An 18,615-nucleotide genomic window follows, 5' to 3' on the forward strand; every position below is an offset into this window, starting at 1 on the left:
ATTGGGGCAAGAGTTCCTACTTGCTGCCAAGGCTGCGGTGATACCATTTCTCGGAGGGTTGATGATTATGGACGAAGAGTGTCCATTCTTCGTCGAATGCTCGTACGTGACGAAAGCAAAGGCGGGAAAGAAACCGGTGGGAATGTTGGCTGCGGTGCAACCGGAGGCAGAATCGAACGACGAGGAGTCATCGAGCTTAATTGCAGCCGTTGGAAGCAAGACGGTGAATTATCGGGCTGGTTTGCTTGTACGTGTATTGCCAAGAAATGAGACAAGAGCCGAAGGCAAGTTGAGGTATTCAGTTGGGATTATGAGTGTGCATTGTGGCCTTACTTTTGTTGCAAGTTGCTGCCGTGTGTGGCATAATTCGTAGGTTCAAAATGTGGTATTTTCTGAATTTATGTTGCGTGTTGGATTTTTTTGGGGCTGGTTTCTGTTGTTGAGGAAAGCGAAGCCGTGTTTGGGTGATTTCCGTGGGCTGGAGGTCTCCTTTCTCGATTGGTGTGGCAATCGAGATAAAATGCTAGTGGTGCCAAAAACTAGCATTTTCACTTGTGGTTGGGTGCTGCTGTTTGAATGTGTTTGGCGTTCGTTTTTCCGAAGGCTGAAAGAATATGTGGGATGTTCGTGCAATCAGACTTGGGATTTGGGTTTCGATGTAGTGCTGTTGATTAAGCACAATCGAAGACGGTGGCAAGACAAGTGGAAACGACGGAAAGCTGAAGCTAATGGTTTCGGTTCGACGAGGGCGTCGAACACCGTTGGTGGAGAAGGTCTGTTACCCCCTTAGTCGGTGATATCGGTAATGACTCGAGTGTGTCCGAGTCATGGCCGAGAAATGGTGCCAAGCAAGAGTTGGCACAAGACGGCCATACAATCGGCCAATGAGTGGTCGAGTGTTGGGCAAGCATTCGGGGTGTTTGTCCGAGAAAGCAAGGATCGGCTTGAGTCAAGTGGGAACGGTGATCGAAAGTACTAGTGGCTGGCACGGGTGTTGCTCGGCAGCAAATGCGGACAAGCGTGAGCAGTAATCGGCATGTGGCCGATAACCTGGGCAAACGAACGTTCGAAGGAAATCGACCACGACTTGGCAACTGTGGGCAATTTGGCGTGACCGGTTGGAAAATCAAGGAAGGCAGCCCGATGTACGGGCGTGCTAAAGACCGTGTGGGCAAAGAACTAGCAAGTGATGGGCAAGACAAGCAAAACGTGCGGAAAAGGCAAGGCAGATGGGCTGCCTAGCAACCGGCCGGGCTGTTTTGGGCCGTTTGATGTGCGCGAGCGCGTCCGATCAAGTTGGGCCTCGAAAATCAGCCTTGTGGGCGGTTTTTGAGGGAAGTTGCGGAGCGGTTGAGGCCTGGAAAGCATGAAAAACTGCCCTTTATTACTTGTAATAGTTAGCCAAGTGTCATATCATATATGTATGCTGTCAAGTGTCCTTAGGTAGTTTATGTGAAAACTACCTTCTTCCTTGTATTTATTTGGCTATGAGTGCACAAATCCGACCTAGCTAGCATTAGAGAGTTCAGATTGCAATTGTGGGCATTCTGAGTGAGGATTTTGTGTGTGCACCTTAGTCTCATTTGTATTGTTTGTGGGAAATTAATATAAAGGTTGGACATTGCCCGTAAACGTGTTTGTGTGTTTGTTTTCCGCTGCATACTCTTATTCTCGTTTACGTTAATTGGCTTAAAAGACTTATGTTTGTGCGTTTTGTACGAAGAGAATCGAGAGGAAGAATGAATGATTTGGTAGACAAATCAGGCCGCACAAGCGAAAATTTCTTGAGTAAAGAAACCCCTGTGACACTAGGGGTGGTAAACTCGTCGAGCTGGCTCGAACTCGAGCTCGGATTTTTCGAGTTCACGAGCTCGAGGCAAAATTTAGTTGTTCGACAGCTCGCGAGCTGCTTTTTTTTTTTACATATATATATATATATATATATATATATATATATATATATATATATATATATATATATATATATATATATATATATATATATGAATCTTATTCTTATTCTTATTATTATTAACTAAATAGTAAATAGACTATAATAATAAATATTTCTAGTATTTAAATAGAAACAAATCTATATTACTTAGATAATTCATAATAATATAAAATATTATAATAATAATAGAAAAATTAATATATATATATATATATATATATATATATATATATATATATATATATATATATATATATATATATATATATATAACTAGAGTTTATTATTTAATTTATAATTTTTTTATTTTCCTATAAATAATTTTTAATAAAATATTAAATGATTTAATAAAAAAATAAATAATAAAAAAAATTAAATTAGCCTGAGCTCGAGCTTGTCAAAATTGGCTCGAGCTCGAGCTTGGCAACATGGATTTGAGCTCGAGCTCGAGCTGGCCAAAAGAGCTCGGCTCGTTCCCACCCCTACTTTTGGCTACCATTCTTTCACCAATATTATTTTCTTACTATTTTTTGGTGGACTGTACGCTCTAAAATAAATAGGCTACAGTAGAACCTCGATAAAATCAATAACCTCGTTTAAATAACATATTTTTTACCTTGTCCCAATTCGAAGGTAAAGTGTTAAAAAATATTTCGTTAAATAAATATGTCACTAAATTAATAGAATTTGGGTGGTCCCGACTGTATTAATATATACAGGTTTTACTGTATTTACAAAAAAACGACTACGACCCATGACTAAATTTTGTTTACCGTCTAAGAAGATCTCGAGCTCTTACGGCACATTGCGAAGAATACTTTTTCGACATTCAAATTATACCCTTATTTTTAAAACACGAGTTTAGTTATATTTGTAACTTATCCTAATAATTAACAGATCGGGAGAAATAACGTCTCGTGAGATTCTATACCTGGTGAAATAAACCATGTAAGTTGTAAACCGTAGATCTACGTAAATAACTATTCACTGAACACACGTATACATTGTGTATTTTACCAGGTGCAAGTTTTACAAAACCGATTCAGAAATGACTCTTGGTGTTAAGATTAGTTGCAATTTTTGGGACACACTATCTTGGATGCTAGCATAGAATTCAACACGTGCGGGAATAGTATATATAGTTCGATAGGCAAAACAATAAATGCAATTTTTTAGTTTACTTTATTTTTATTGACCTGTAGTTGCCTTGCCTTCCAGGTCTCTCGTATAGGAGAATTCCAATTTATGTTTTGTTTGTGAGTCCTTAATGAGGTCTTAATGGCTAGCTATGAATAAATTGTAAGAAGTACCCTTATGTAATCTTGAAATAGTAGAAAACCCCCTGTGAAATTTGGTCAAATGCATATTCCCCCTTAAGCCGGGTCGTGTTGCTCACTCGCAATTTTATGCGCAACTGGTATATATATGGGGTATTGTCATGTAAGAAAAAATATTTAGATACTCCCTCCGTTCCGTTTTAATTGTCGTTTTTTTAGCTTTGCACAGAGATTAAGAATTTCATTAAATTTATCTTGATTTTAAGAAAATGTATGCTTTAGACTAACATGACCTTCTCTTATAATTAATAAGAGAGAGAAATTAGTTGAGAAAAAGAGTATAGGAAATAGTTAATAAGGGTATAAATTGAAAATTAAGTAATTAATGAAGTATTGGAAATTTAAAGTGACAGATAATATGGAACAAAAAAAAAATCTTCAAAGCGACAGATATTATGGAACGGAGGGAGTATTATTTATAATTGAGTTACAGAATAAAATAACCTATTAAATAATTTTGAGGATTAATATGTTATAGTTTATTAAAGGGCAAATTACGGCCACTCCCTGAGTTATAGTCAAATTACGAAAACTCCCTCATGTTTGGTTAATTACAGCCCAAACATGAGGTAAATTAGGGATGTTAATTTTGTATTATCTTAAAAAAAAACCCATCCAGGAGTAAATTAGGGATGTTAATTCGGTAAAACCGAACCGAAATTTCGGTACGCCGACATTTCATATCGTTTACAACCACTACAACCGCGCGCGAGCTGTTTATAACAATAGACCGCGGATGTATGTATATCTTTCTTTGCCATGCTACAACTTCGATTTATTCTATGTTATACGATGTAGATCCTTACCATTCATATATAAACAAATACACACCTGCAACTTCTAAATGGTAATTATTTCCTTTATGCCAAAGTTTAATTTACGGTTAAAATTAAACTCTAAAAGAAGTCTATGTAATTACTAGATCATATTTACGTAATTTGATCTAACATCAGGCATGATATATAATATGGTTTGCTCTATAGTTGGTTAGGGATAAAAATGGTGTTTCACGAGTTATACGTAATTTTTCAAACGAAATGAGATCTAGTTGTAATTACACCTAACCCTAATTTCTTCTTCACTATATATATATATATTATATATATATATATAAAGAGAGAAATAACCGCCGGCATGCAAGAAAGTGAGATGGAGCTTCTTAGTCTATCATCCCTTCTCCTCCTCACTCTTTTCCTCTCTCTCTCTCTAACAATACTTCATTATCACAACTCAAAACCTAAAAATTATAAAAACACTCATTCCAGATCAAAATCACTTCCTCCAGGCCAAACAGGGTGGCCCCTCTTCGGCGAAACCCTGGAATTCGTGTCGGCGGGCCGGCATGGAAACCCCCAGAAGTTTTTCGACGACAGAATGGCGAAACACTCGGCCGACATCTTCAAGACCTCACTGATCGGCGAAAAGACAGCCGTCTTTTGCGGGCCTTCCGGAAACAAGTTTCTATTCTCCAACGAGAACAAGCTCGTCCATTCATGGTGGCCAAGAAACATGGAGAGAGTATTCCCCACGTCACTGCTTACGTCAGCCAAGGAAGAATCAATCAAGATGAGGAAGCTTCTCCCGGGATTCATCAAACCCGACTCGTTGCGGAACTACGTCGGGGTTATGGACTCCATCGCGAGGGAACACCTGGAAACTCATTGGGAATGCGGCGGCCGGGATAATATTGTGACCGTTTTGCCCCTGGTGAAGAAGTTCACATTCGCGGTTGCGTGCAGGTTGTTCCTGAGCATTGACGATCCCGTGCACATTGCGAGATTCGATAAGCCTTTCCGTGTACTTGCGGCCGGGCTTTTGTCGGTGCCGGTTGATTTTCCGGGGACTCGTTTCAATCGTGCTATTAAAGCTGCCGATTCGATAAGAAGGGAGATTTTGGAAATAATCAGGCGACGGAAATCCGTGCCGACGGCCACCATCGTTGACCGTCGCGATATTTTGGCCCACATGCTGACGACGCCGGACGATAACGGGAATTTTATGTCGGAATTGGACATCACCGACAAGATTGTAGGGTTGCTTATCGGCGGCCACGACACGGCGAGTATCGTCATCACTTTCATCGTCAAATATCTGTCCGAGCTGCCGCATATTTACGATAAAGTCCTTGAAGGTGAGAGACTGTTGTCGGTCAGGTCATTGAGATGCTACACTGGGTAAATTTTAACCATCGATGTGGTTAAATAACCACTCACTAAACACATATACACATGGGTGTATGTGATTATGTGCAGACACTACTAGAAAAACAAGTTTTTGTGACGCCCAAATCTGTCACAATAGCGGCTTATTATGACGCTCTGGCTGTTGTGACGCCAGGTAGAGGCGTCACATAGGTGGCCGTCATAATATCTTGTTGTGACGCCGGGGCCGTCTTAAAAACCACAATGTAATGACGCCTTTAGGCGTCTCAAATATATATAATTGGTGACGACTTCAGGTGTCACTTTATCAATTTTTAACAACTATAGCCACTTGTTTTTATGACAATTATAGGCGTCTCGAAACATGGATATAATGACGCCATTTTTATGTTTTCTCAATGCGGTTATTGTGACGGCTTTGTAAGTCACATAATATAGCTATCAATACTTTTTACTATATTTTTTGGTTCTTAATACATTTGCGTATCTCACAATGAACCTGCTTGGAAAATTCGTACACTGGTTGCATCTTAAACGTATAAAAATATTATTAAGCACCATAAGTATAAACATTCAAACACAAACAAAAGATATGCAAGATTTTTCCACAAACACAGAAAATGTGTGCATACATGACCAAAATGCATTCCTCAAATCGAAGACATTCATTTCAAGGATCAAAATAACAAAAATATTTTAATAACATGTATTCAAACATCTAAAATATAAATCTTCCCTTTCCATATATTGAAAAAGAGAACTTCAAGGAACAACTGAAATTGATGACAAACTACTTAACTTGAGGCAGCTTCAAAATACATCCAAAAGTATTACTTGGCCATAACGCTGCCACCATAATTGTCTCTTGTTTTCTTTATCCATCCATGGATCTATTCAAATAATCAAATATCAGTCGAGTAAAAAAAATAAAGAAAAAAAATAGAACGTTTGATACGATGTATAGTAGATCATTTCCGAATATAGGGCCAAACAAATAATCAATCCAATAACTTCACTAATGGTATAGAAAATAGAGACAAATAACCATCCTTGTGCTTTTCATTACTGCAAAATCAATATATGTTAATAACAAAGAAATGCATGTATATTGTCCCTTTATAATTATAAACATAATAGAACATCAGATTAAAAACACCAAAATTAAACGCCTTACAAGATGTACGGACTAAGGCTGCATAGCAGGACTCATGAGATATTATCCTAAGGCTAATTGAACTACATAATTTAAAAGAAACATGGTGGGGAACATGAATAACTCTAAACTTTATGTAGAAATAGGTTACTTAATCGTTTGTGGTCAAGAGAATAGCAACAAAGGAAAGATGGTACACTATGCTGAATATTTCATCCGTGCTTTGTCCCATTCACATAGCTTGTACTGTTAACTTAGACAAATTCATAAAACAAAAATAACATATTATATAAAATGATATAAAGTCTTCATAAACGGATGAGATCTAATAGACGGTTACCAGTATTGATTGGCTTTACAAAGTGTGGAGCAGACAATAGTACACTTCCTTTAACTAATTCATTCACTACTAGTTTGGATGAAGGAACCAAAACCTTTTTCTACCTGAAAAAAGTGTTAATTGCAATTGACAGCCACGGGTAATTCAATATAGAGAACACAAACAAGAGAAAGTAGTAGATATATTTAAATGCTTAAAATATTGAAAGAAAATTATAGAAGAAATTTGTATAACACCTGGCTAATAAAACTTACCCTCAAAATACATAACAAACCTTTAACAATTTATCCAAACCAATTTCGCCTCTCTAAAGTACTCTGAATATCTACCTGGCTCATGTTTAAAACAGAAACGAGGTAATGATTAAGTTTACAATCTCCTCGAAACTAATCGTAAATAAGCACATAGTGAATGTTTACTAACACATAGAATCTGATTATCAGAGGTTATGGTTATAATTTGTTAACACATATCTCACCTATGAATGTTGAATTTTTTTAGTGAGTATTAAACTGTGCAATATTTAAAATCCAAGTCCAAGATTTTGATATAAATCCAAAATATACATGAAAAACACTAATTTACTTTTCGAAAAAGATAAGGTATCACTTAGCAGACTATCCATAGCTATACGAATATGTACACAATTTTTATCTCTATTTTTCTACTTTGAGAAAATCGTAAAGTACCCACCCAGTTACCAGAAAATAAATAGAATTCATGAGTTGCACAAATTTGTCGAAACATTAATTTAAACATGCTGATGCGTTCAATAACAAATAAAACAAAAATTAATAAAGTTTCATTTTTTTTTAATCTAAAACGAACTCAAAACCCTAATACACATTCCTTAGATTGACAACAAAAGAAAACGAACAATGGCAATTGGGTTTTACCTGTACCGTGGTGAAATGTTATTTTCGGTACCTTTATGCCCAATTGCAGTCGGTCGATAATCGCCCATGAATTTGTGTTCTTCCTCGATTGTTCTGAAGTCTTTGACGAGGAAAGGGTTAGAAAGTAGCAGTCTGTAGTGAGAATAAGGGAAGTTGAAAAGAGAAAAGGGTTAGCAGATACTTATGTGTGTGCCCACGAATATTGAGGGAAATTCATTTTTTTATGGAATTATTTTAGTGACCTGTAAAGACGCTTGTAAATATTGTCTCAAAAGAATTATTATATTGTGACGAGCTAAACAAAAGCGTCATTTTATAATTTTTTTTTAAGAATTAAAAAAATAAAATTAATAAACATAAAACTAACGGAACCCTTTTAAATCTCTGCGTCATGATAGAGTGGTTATTGTGACGAGTTTTAAGAGGCGTCACGTTAGAGCGTCATTACACCGTCACTAAAGACTCTTTTTCTAGTAGTGAGATCAACAATTAATAATTACCCGATGTATTTCACCGAGTGGAGCATCAAATAAACCTGATACTGACAACTAGAGCTCATATCCTCTCTTTTTCTTTTTCTTTTTTCTTTTTTCTTTTGTTTGGGTAAAATATTTAATTTTATTAAAATTATTATATTAATAAATATATTGCACGTGTGGATATAAAAAAGAGCAAAGAAGAGTAGGAGATGGGAAATCAGGAGAAATGCTGAGATGGGAAGATATGCAGAAGATGAAGTACACGTGGAATGTGGCCTGTGAAGCTATGCGGCTGGCCCCACCACTTCAAGGCAATTTCAGAGAGGCTATTACTGACTTTACCTATGCTGGCTTCTACATCCCTAAAGGATGGAAGGTACAACTTCTACTTCGAGTGGTACTATTCAATTTTATTGACCATCGACTCGTTCGGTTATATATATATTGGATTAAATATAAATAGATGAGATTGAATCACAATACCTTCTGAGTAACTAGTTTGTTTAAACTAGTAAGATGTTCGGTTCCTTAGATTATATCTTGTATTAAATCTGTTAAATTCTTGAATTTTATGAGATTCGGCTATAAAATCTATGTGCGAATGAAATAGTAGCATTTAATTGTGGGCTATAATTTTATTTTTATTAATTATTTGGATGTAGTTGTATTGGAATGCAAATACAACACACAAACATGAGGAATACTTTCCGGAACCAGAGAAGTTTGATCCGACGAGGTTTGATGATGAGAATGGCAGCTCAATTGTTCCGTACACTTACGTCCCATTTGGGGGAGGGCCGAGAATGTGCCCCGGAAAGGAATATGCTAAATTGGAGATACTTGTTTTCGTATATAATTTGGTGAAAAAGTTCAAATGGGAGAAAGTTATTCCACATGAAAAGATAGTCGTCGATCCAATGCCCACGCCTGCAAACGGACTTCCCGTTCGCCTCCATCGTCATATCTGATAATATTCCGTATATCTATAATATACATCCTGTTTCAAGATGTGCTAAATAAATGCTACTGCTTGTAATCTATATATGCAATAATCAATCGAGTGGTTTAATCATTCGAACTTCGAACTTCAAATCTGCAATAACAATTATCTGAGAAGGAAAAAAAAAACGGGTATATTAATCGAAATCCTAAAATCACATGTTGTAGATTCCCCGAAAATTTAGGGCTAACCTCACTTGCTACCTTGTTAAAATATCCTTTGTGACAGTAGGATCTGGCAAGAGAATCTCCCGTTACACCGTTATACAAAACCGTAAGCTTGGGCCTCTAAAAAACTAACAATAATTCGTAATCTCTTACTACAACATAGGCAAGAAAACAAATACAAGACTGGTCTAAAAACTACCAGGATATTACATGGACAACACAAGTTCCCGAATCTCTACAAATTTGACCTGCTCCAATGTATGTTTACAACGCAAAGTAAACCATGTTCACATCATCTGCAGATGAATGTCAGCAGCCTGCTGAGCTAGTTCGACAACCATAGCCTCGTCGAAGAACTTATTAATGCTCACATCCTCAGACATCCCCTGACAAAATCAATACCAAAGTTAACTTGCTGAACTTATGTAGTAAAATAAAAGAAGAAAAAAAAAAGCTGCGAAGTTTTTAAAGCCATTCCCAAAACATAAACAAATGTTGGAGATTTTACATTATACAATAGTCCTCAAAGAAGTAAATAGTTCAAACAAGGTACTGCACTACACAAGAATAGACAGTCAACTGTTTCTTAGGGACCAATTGATGCATGAGATGAGGAAAAAGAGTAGATAAAGGGGTGATTTAGTATATACCTTGCGACGCCTAGTCTTGACCATAAATTCACGAGCCAAATGCTGGATTGGAGCTGGCTCCAATGGGCGTAGAACTATACTTTTATCCAGAGGATCTCCAGGGACAATAGCCCAATGATCGAATGCTGATAAGCAGAACGCCTGCCCCTGAGTGTGATACCTCAGGTCCGTTTCGAAACCAAAGGACTCTATCACAGGTAAAAATGCCTAAAGAAAGCAGAAAGAAACGGGGTTTAGTGAATTTAGTTAGATGCACGGAATCATATAATTACAATAATTAAAAAAAATATATATTAGTGTGTCATTAAGGAGATGAACTCTTGTCACGAACCTTGACGATGTAAGCTGGAGTCCCTGGTTGAGGAACATCTGCAGTGACGTGACCACGTCTACGTGATAGAACCGTGTATATTGCAGAAACACAGTCTATTGGAGTTTGTATCTGGAGACAATATCCATTAAATTAGTTACCACAGAATAAGTTACTGAAAGGACAGCCAATTGTTATCATTTTCCACTTTAGATTCTAAATAGAGTATAGTCCTGATGGATGGCAAGAAGCTGCCATCTTCAGCCGATTCAAAAATAATATTTACACGTGAACAAGTATCACTTTAAAACTGAGAGAGTAGCATATTGTAACACAAGCAAAAACAAATAGGAAGAAAACCGAAAGTCTATTTGTTATTGCTTTTTATAAGACTGAATAAAAGGATCAGAGAAAATCATTACCTCCACGTAGTAAACTGGCTCCATGAGTCTAGGTGTTGCCATGAGGAAAGCTGAATAGGCCACTCGTCGAGCAGTAGGAATGATCTGACCAGTACCACGATTCAATGGCTCAGGAGCAATTTTGGCATCAACTATCTTGAACTTCACATTTCTGATTGGCTCGTCACAGAGTGGGCCTTCACGAGCCCCCCACTGAAACCTGTCGGAGTGCAGCATTGTCACAAAAGTGAAAGCAGAAAACAACCAAGAAAACAAGAATGATCTGAAAATTGACTTACCCTTGAACAATAGAGTCTTTACAAGCGTTAAGCAAGCTCTTATCAACTTCACTTGATAGTGTATCATCTAATAATATATTAGGACCCTGAAAATATAGATAATATCACTGTTTAACATCTGGTCAACACTTATGAAAGAGTGAACTCAATCAAGGATATTATCGGCCAGGTAAGTTAAAAGTTAAGAACAAGAGCTGCCCACCAGAGATAATTGACAATAAATCTGATGTGTGCATTCAACTCACCTGCTTATCAGGACCAAATGCCCAAATAGACCTTGCAGCAAGCAGATCCCAGTCATATTTTGTCTGAAAAAAGTCACCAAGCTTCTTCCTTGGCCAGTCAATGCTTACAATACCATTCTCGATATCCTCAGCAAGTCCTCTCTCCAGTGGCTCCGCAATCTAGATTTTGAGAAGCAATAACTAAGTACAACATCTATAGTATGATCTCTAATAAATTATATCAATTATATATATATATATTCCGAATACCATTGTAATTTTATTTTTCTTGTTTGGAGTTTCAGCAAAACATTTCATTGAAGAGGACTCCACGACTGTTTCACAGAATGAGACAACAGGATCTGCCACCTATTTCACATAGTATTCAAAAAATATCAATACCATTGTGAAGAACCTGTTGAACTTCTAATAAAGTAGGAAAATCAGTAAGGAAAAAGAAAAGACAGACACACCTTGACTTCCACTTCTGAGTAAAGCTCCCTGAGGTCCTTCATTATCGAATCCAAGTACAATTCTCCAGTACCTAAAATAGTATGTTCACCTGATTCCTCAACCTTCGTAATAGCTAATGGATAACTCTTGCTGATCTTCCTAAGACCCTCCACCATTTTTGGCAGCTCGCTCGGATTCAAAGGCTCGGTGGCAGTTTTCACCACAGGAAGAGTGTTGAACTGGAGTGGCCTGAATATGTGGACATCCTCATCGTATTCTAAGTTGCAGATTGTTGCAGTCTTCATGATAGAGGCATCCACACCTTCAATGAGAACCCACGAACCAGGTGGGGCCTTGGTAATGGGAATCCTATAACGAGCTTGATAGACCCATAATTTCGACACTTCTTTCACTGTCATGTCTTCCTCGTCATCCGGAGAATATCCCTCCCCTAAAACACGTACAGCCTGTCCTGCCATTATTTCCCCACTGTAAACTCTGCCAAAGGCATCAAATACGCTACAGTCAGCTTTCGGATACAGTTTTGTTATATTAACCACTACAGGACCTGATGCGTCACAATCCTCCATAGCCTTGTAAATCGCGGAATCCTTTGGCCCAGTGTAAATGTGCTCAACCTTCCGCTGTGCAGCATCTTTAGCAGATGGGATGTGTTGAACCAGCATGTCTGTAAAGCCTGTTGAACTACCGAAAACTGAGCTGCATGCCAATCTTAACAGAGGCCTGACATTCAAACGATAAGCTGCGTTACTCAAAGTCACGCCAAGTTCACCAAGTGTAGCCTCCACGCTCTTCTTGTGTTCTCCAATTACTTGGCTGTATATTTTATAAAGAGGCTCGAGCACAAACTGGACAAAGGACCGTTCTGCTCCACTGGGAGGTTGTTTCTTCTTGAAACTTCTGGTGTTAGGATCATAGTAGTAATCACCCCAAAGGCGAGAAGCAAACTTACTAGCATCAAACGGAATACCATGGAGCTTAACATAAAGCTTAGCGAATGAATGCAAGGTGAAGGCCCATCCTGCACTGCCACTTGCAAAACAAACATTTCCAAGAGCAGGATCAACAACTTGAACGTTTCCAGCAGTTGAAGATGCAGCTGTTATGTGGTTGTTGATGACTTCAATTGTGTGCCTTAGCTTATGGTAGGCGTCCTTTGGGGGCAACTTCAGCTCAGTTATCAATCTGTCAACCTGATTATATAATTCAGCTTAAAATTAAATTGCAGATTAAAGAAGAAACCTCTTCGAGAGCAAAACTCAAGTGATGAAAACATATGAGAAACACTGTCTTATAAAGCGAAATTCAGTTCGATATATCACCTTGTTTATTACAACAACTATGGGGAGGCGTTCCTGGATTGCATGGCGTATAGCCCGCTCTGTGTTTACCTGTTAACGGGATGGAAATGAATTACATTAAAAATGAACCAAGCAAATAATGATAAAATTACTTACCGAGATTCACCGTAACTTTTATAAAGAAGAAAGTCACAAAAAAACACTTGCAGTACTACAGCAGAAAAATCTTAAAAAACGAGATCTGCTTCAGACGGATTGATCTGCCATCACAAAGTCATTTTAGCAAAACCCCCAAGTCACTTCACACACCATGAAACTCAATATGAAAGCACAAGGTCACTTAATGACAATATATTGTGAAAAACTGCTAGGACTGGACGATAGAGGTTCTAGTACTAGCAGCAAAATCGACAAACTAAACTAAATGAGAAATAGAAGGTAACAACATGCTAAAGAACTCATTATCTTTAACTTTTCTCAAGACAGAGACACGTAATCAAAATAACATCCTACTGCACAATTATCTAAGAAAGCTTACCATCACTCCTTCTGCAGCATCTACAATCAACACTGCACCATCAGCAAGCCTAAGAGCAGCAGTCATCTCATCAGAGAAGTTAACATGACCAGGCGTATCCATAATGTTGCAAAGATACGACTTCGAATTGCTATCCTCGAGAACAAGTGACATAGGAACTGCCTTAATCGATATCTTCCTCTCCTGTTCATCGACCCTCGTGTCAGTGTACCTCATATGCTTTTCGCTGTGCTGATCAAACGTCGAAATGTGATGAGTCTGCTCGACCAACATGTCCATGAATGTCGTCTTTCCATGTTGCAAGTTACCCACCAAAGCAACATTCCTGACCAACTTAGGGTTCGACATAAGACCCAAAAGGAATTCTGTTGATACATAGGTCGATGAATCCTTTACACCCACCTCAAACTTGAGGTTTCTCACAGGCTTAATGATTGGTTGTTCGAGTGACTGCTCATCTTCATCCATAACTAGGGTTTCAACTTCTTCACCATAAACCTCCTCGGCAGTCGGGTAGTATTTTTTGTCCTCTGCCAGGACGATTTGACCGTCCATGTCAACATCCTCGTTTGTTGTAAGCCACCCGTTCGATTTTCCAGGGCCGTGCTCATTTTCAGACATAGGCTCGTCATCATCAGTCCTACCAGGGAGTTCCTCCTCTTCCTCATCTCTGTCACTCTCTTGATCAGACTCAATTTCAGGTCCGATATAGTTACCGAACTCGTCATACAAACTATCATCCATAGCTCTATAAAACTGCAAATATTCAAATTCCTGCATTAACCAACTCGTAACAAGCAATAAAATATAATTTACCAAGTATAAATGAAATCCAGACAACTCTAGATACAATTGGGTCTACAAAAATCTCCAATCCTAACAATATTCATTCACAGAACCCACTGTAGAAACAGAGGCTTAGCTTTAAAACGAAGTACACATTAGGGTTCTACTCATGGTTCACCGGAACGCCGCTATAGCGGCCGGAACGGAGTCCACCGCGACAAAGTTCCGGCATATAGCGGCAGGCGTGTTCTAACATCTAAACGAAGCAATTTATCAGCCGGAACGGCAATATAAGCGGCTCGCGCGCACCGTGGCAGCGATTTACCGTGTCCGTGGTGTAACTGTGTTCTTCGCGGCGCGGCAGAAATGGATTAGGGCTAGTGAAGCCGACAATTTTATATTAGTTCTGATTCCACTCAAGTTTTCAAATGCTTCAACTTAGCCCCTAAATTTTATGATTTCTACTAAGATAAATATATTTATTCAAAAAATCCATTGTTGAAACAGAGGCTACGAACTCAACTTCAATAAAATAAGGGCAGAGAAGAACATCAAAATGCACAGAGAAAAAAAAACGCACAAATCTGAAACTCGAACAACAAGTAGAAGAAAACCAGTACACTTACCGTATAAAACAAACGGCGAAAATAGACGGCGTCAGCACGGCAGGGTCGGCGCCGGAGATGGGCGAGTCACTGAGTCAGGGTAGCACGCTGGCGAGTGTCGACTGACTGAACGAAACCTATTTGAAAGACGAAACTTCTTTTTTCTCGTCTTCGATTATTTTTTTCTTATTTTTTTCTTATGTTTGCATTTCATTTATTATTTTTGTTTTATTTTCATTATTTACTTTACTATTATTTTATTAGTCGGCCCGGCCCAAGTCAACTGGCCCATAGCATTATGTATAACTTTTAATTTATTAGTTATTTACTTTACTATTACTTATTAGACCCGGCCCGGCCCAAGTCAACTGGCCCATAGCATTATGTATATTTTTTTTTTATTTTTTTTTATTTCCATATCTCTCTCGTGTTGTTGATTTTTTTTCAATTTTCTTTTCTCAATGTAAAAGGTTCGTTTGTTATGGTCTAAGACATGACATTTGTAATAGTTTTTTCATATTTTTTAACAGATTGATCGTCGAGGGCGCCACCGTAAATCGACGTCTCGGAATGATTCGAAGAAAGCATACAAGAAAGTTGCTATCAAGAATCATCCATGCATGTGCGGTGACCCCGGGAAGATATCGATCAAACAAATTTAATCTTCGAATTTTGCAAGTTCTTTTGTTTCTGTGTTGATGAATTGTTTGGGTCCATTATATTTTTTTTCTTTCTGGTTTGGTTAGTTTGTGAATTTTTATTTTTTTTATTTGGTGATTTGAGTTTGTTATGTGATGTTATGATGTGATTGAATATGCAATATGACCCTATGTTCCCCTTATAGTGCTGAAGTGCGGTGTTTGGCTAAGCTTATAAGTTGTTAAAAGGAGCTTATAAGATGTTTTAGAGGGGATAATTACACTTTTGGTCCTTCATGTTTTGCCCGATTTCACTTTCGATCCCCCTTGTTTTAAAGTGAATAAAGTCCACCTTAGCTTCAAGTTTCAATTTTGAACATTTTTGGTCATCGCCGTTACATGTCCGTTAGCAAGTAACGGAAAACACTATTTCAGAACAAAAATTAGAAATTTTTTTTTTGGGGGCTGAAAAATAATTAGAAATTTTAAATAAACTACTTAGTACTTATGATTAAACTTTTAATAATATGAAGTATAATGAAATTTATTTAGTTAATTTCTTTTTTTATTATTACAACATCAATATTTATATGGGGGCAAAGTTGATATCTTTCTCATAAAATTTACTATTAACCTTGCTAAGATTTGCCTGCTCCAAGTCACTGATAATGTTGTCGTCAATGTATACAGTGATCTGCTGTAGCAATGGAGGAGTCGAATGAAAAGCTTACTGCTTAGTGTCCATCAATTTGTTTTTTTTTTCTTTTTGTTTTTCTTTTTTTGAATTCAACAGTTTCTTACTTCGGCGGATGTTGAATTTAGGACGAGTCAATTTTCTGGAAATAGAAAGCTCAATTTGCACCTAGGGTCAAGTTGCAATTTGTCAGTTAGACAAGGGTACAAAAGTTAAAGGATCAACGAAAACAAAATTATGGGGAACAACAATGGCCATAAAAGTTTTGTATCAATTCGAATTAGAAACTACTGTTTTTATTCATAGTCCAAACAAATAATAAAGGATAAATTATAATCACCTCTGATGTAGGTTAATTTACAAAAAAACCCTCTTGTTTGGATAATTACATCTACCTCTCAACTATGATTTTTTCTTACACCTCCACACTTATGGTGTCAAATTAAACATAATCATCTAGATTTCATGGAATGTGCTCTAGTTTGAACTCGTTTTGTGTAAAAATACAGTTTCGGATGCACCACAATCTGATATATACAAGCAAAAAAAACACATATTATGATCATCTTGCTTCAAAATGTAGAGTTCTAATGGGATAAAACTGGTACAAAAGTGATAATAATACATATAATCTCGAAAATAACACTTAATTTGAAACTGCAATGGTGGACGTGTAAAAAGATTTATAGTTGAGGGAGCGGTTGTAATTAACCAAACAGGAGGGGTTTTTTTGTAATTTAACCATACCTCAGGGGATGGTTGTAATTTACCCTAAATTAAAGAAAACAATAACTCAGATTGAAACAGACAAAACGTGGGATAATTGAGCCTTGGTATTTGAAGATTACCAGGCCACCATTTTAGAACAAAACTAACTTTTGGTGCTTTTTATTATAATTTTTATAATTATTAATTGTTATCTATATATAATATAAAAAGAGGATCTATGCCCTCAATGATTGACATGTGGCAAATGATGATGTCATTTGTCAAAATTGCTTAGTTGGAGTTCAATTGATGAGGTGGATTCTTCAATTGATTAGGTGGCATTTTTATTTAGGTATGTTTTTAAGTTCTTTCCTATTTTACATTTACACAATCATTTAATAATTACCACATGTATATATATTATTTTCAAAGTTAATATTGTTTTTAAGAGAGTTATAGGAGATGTCAATGGATGTGCTGTAAAACACTACTTTGGTAATTAAGTTTTGTCAAGAATCCGAGTATATTGGACGAGATAGTTGTACCATTTGGATCAGATAATGTATCTTACTTTATATATAACAATTTTCATTTTTTATATTTTCTTTTATCATTTATTTTGTTTATATTGGTCCTTACATAAAATGGAATTGATATAGTTTTTAAATTTTTTAGTTGATATCGTATTATATATCAACTATTGATTATTCAAAGTTTTCGTTCGATTATTTTATCTAAAACATATTTTTATTTTTTATATTACCCCATGCATCGCATTAACATCCTCTTTTCATTCATAAATGTTTTCGATTTACCTCATCGGCGTGTTTTAGTCATTAAAAATTTGTACTTAAAATTGATCTCCGTGCATCGCACGGGTGAGTTACTAGTACACTAGATTATGCATTATATTTGTCAATTACTATTTCAAATTATCATGTATTACATATTTAAAATATCAAATCACCTATACAAAGGAGTCTTTAATATTCCAAGATTCCTTCCTATCATCTTTGATTGATTTAATTTACACTTTAATTCAAAATTCAAGGGTAAAAAATAAAAATCGTATCTTCATATTTAATTTTTTTATATTGCAAGATTTTTTTCTACAAGTTATTATTTTATTTTCTTGGGTTGTTTCCTTTATTTGTTTGATTTGATTTCATTTACTAATATATAAATCTTTTGGATTTTTAAATTTTCCATAGAATTAAGTTCATTTTCAATACTATATAAACCCCTCAATGTTCATTTCATTTTTATCTACCACCATTCGATTACAAAGTGCACAATGTTCGTATTATACAGTTTCATATTACATTTTTTTTATCATTTATTATAAATTATTATAAGTATATATGCATAGTTTTGTATTCATAATTATTTTTATATATACATATTAGTACTATTTGTATTTCCTTCTTTTGGGTTTTAATTTTAATATACTTTTTTAATTGTTTTCATGCAGTTAATTAAATAAAGTCGTTCGTACTTTA

At 36.4% G+C, this 18,615-nt stretch overlaps 2 protein-coding genes across 2 annotated transcripts; one reads left to right on the forward strand and one right to left on the reverse strand.

The window, feature by feature from the left end:
• The first annotated feature begins 4,414 nt into the window (after positions 1-4,414).
• On the forward strand, positions 4,415-9,413 carry LOC105970911 (beta-amyrin 28-monooxygenase). Its single transcript, XM_088824125.1, has 3 exons — positions 4,415-5,422; positions 8,513-8,697; positions 8,984-9,413. Exons 1-3 carry the CDS (start codon positions 4,426-4,428, stop codon positions 9,287-9,289), a joined length of 1,488 nt encoding a protein of 495 aa, XP_088680251.1. The 5' UTR covers positions 4,415-4,425; the 3' UTR covers positions 9,290-9,413.
• Positions 9,414-9,431: 18 nt separating this feature from the next.
• On the reverse strand, positions 9,432-15,295 carry LOC105970910 (110 kDa U5 small nuclear ribonucleoprotein component CLO). The gene is made up of 11 exons (XM_012995727.2): positions 15,098-15,295; positions 13,686-14,441; positions 13,169-13,237; positions 11,846-13,039; positions 11,643-11,741; positions 11,394-11,552; positions 11,149-11,234; positions 10,871-11,069; positions 10,470-10,580; positions 10,139-10,345; positions 9,432-9,874 (listed from the first exon to the last, which is right to left on the reverse strand). The coding sequence occupies exons 2-11, from the start codon at positions 14,427-14,429 to the stop codon at positions 9,776-9,778; spliced, it is 2,967 nt and encodes a 988-aa protein (XP_012851181.2). The 5' UTR covers positions 14,430-14,441; positions 15,098-15,295; the 3' UTR covers positions 9,432-9,775.
• Positions 15,296-18,615: the final 3,320 nt, after the last annotated feature.

The sequence above is a fragment of the Erythranthe guttata genome, chromosome 10 (assembly GCF_056151865.1).
Source record: "Erythranthe guttata isolate IM_541 chromosome 10, IM_541, whole genome shotgun sequence".
Classification (NCBI taxonomy): domain Eukaryota; kingdom Viridiplantae; phylum Streptophyta; class Magnoliopsida; order Lamiales; family Phrymaceae; genus Erythranthe; species Erythranthe guttata.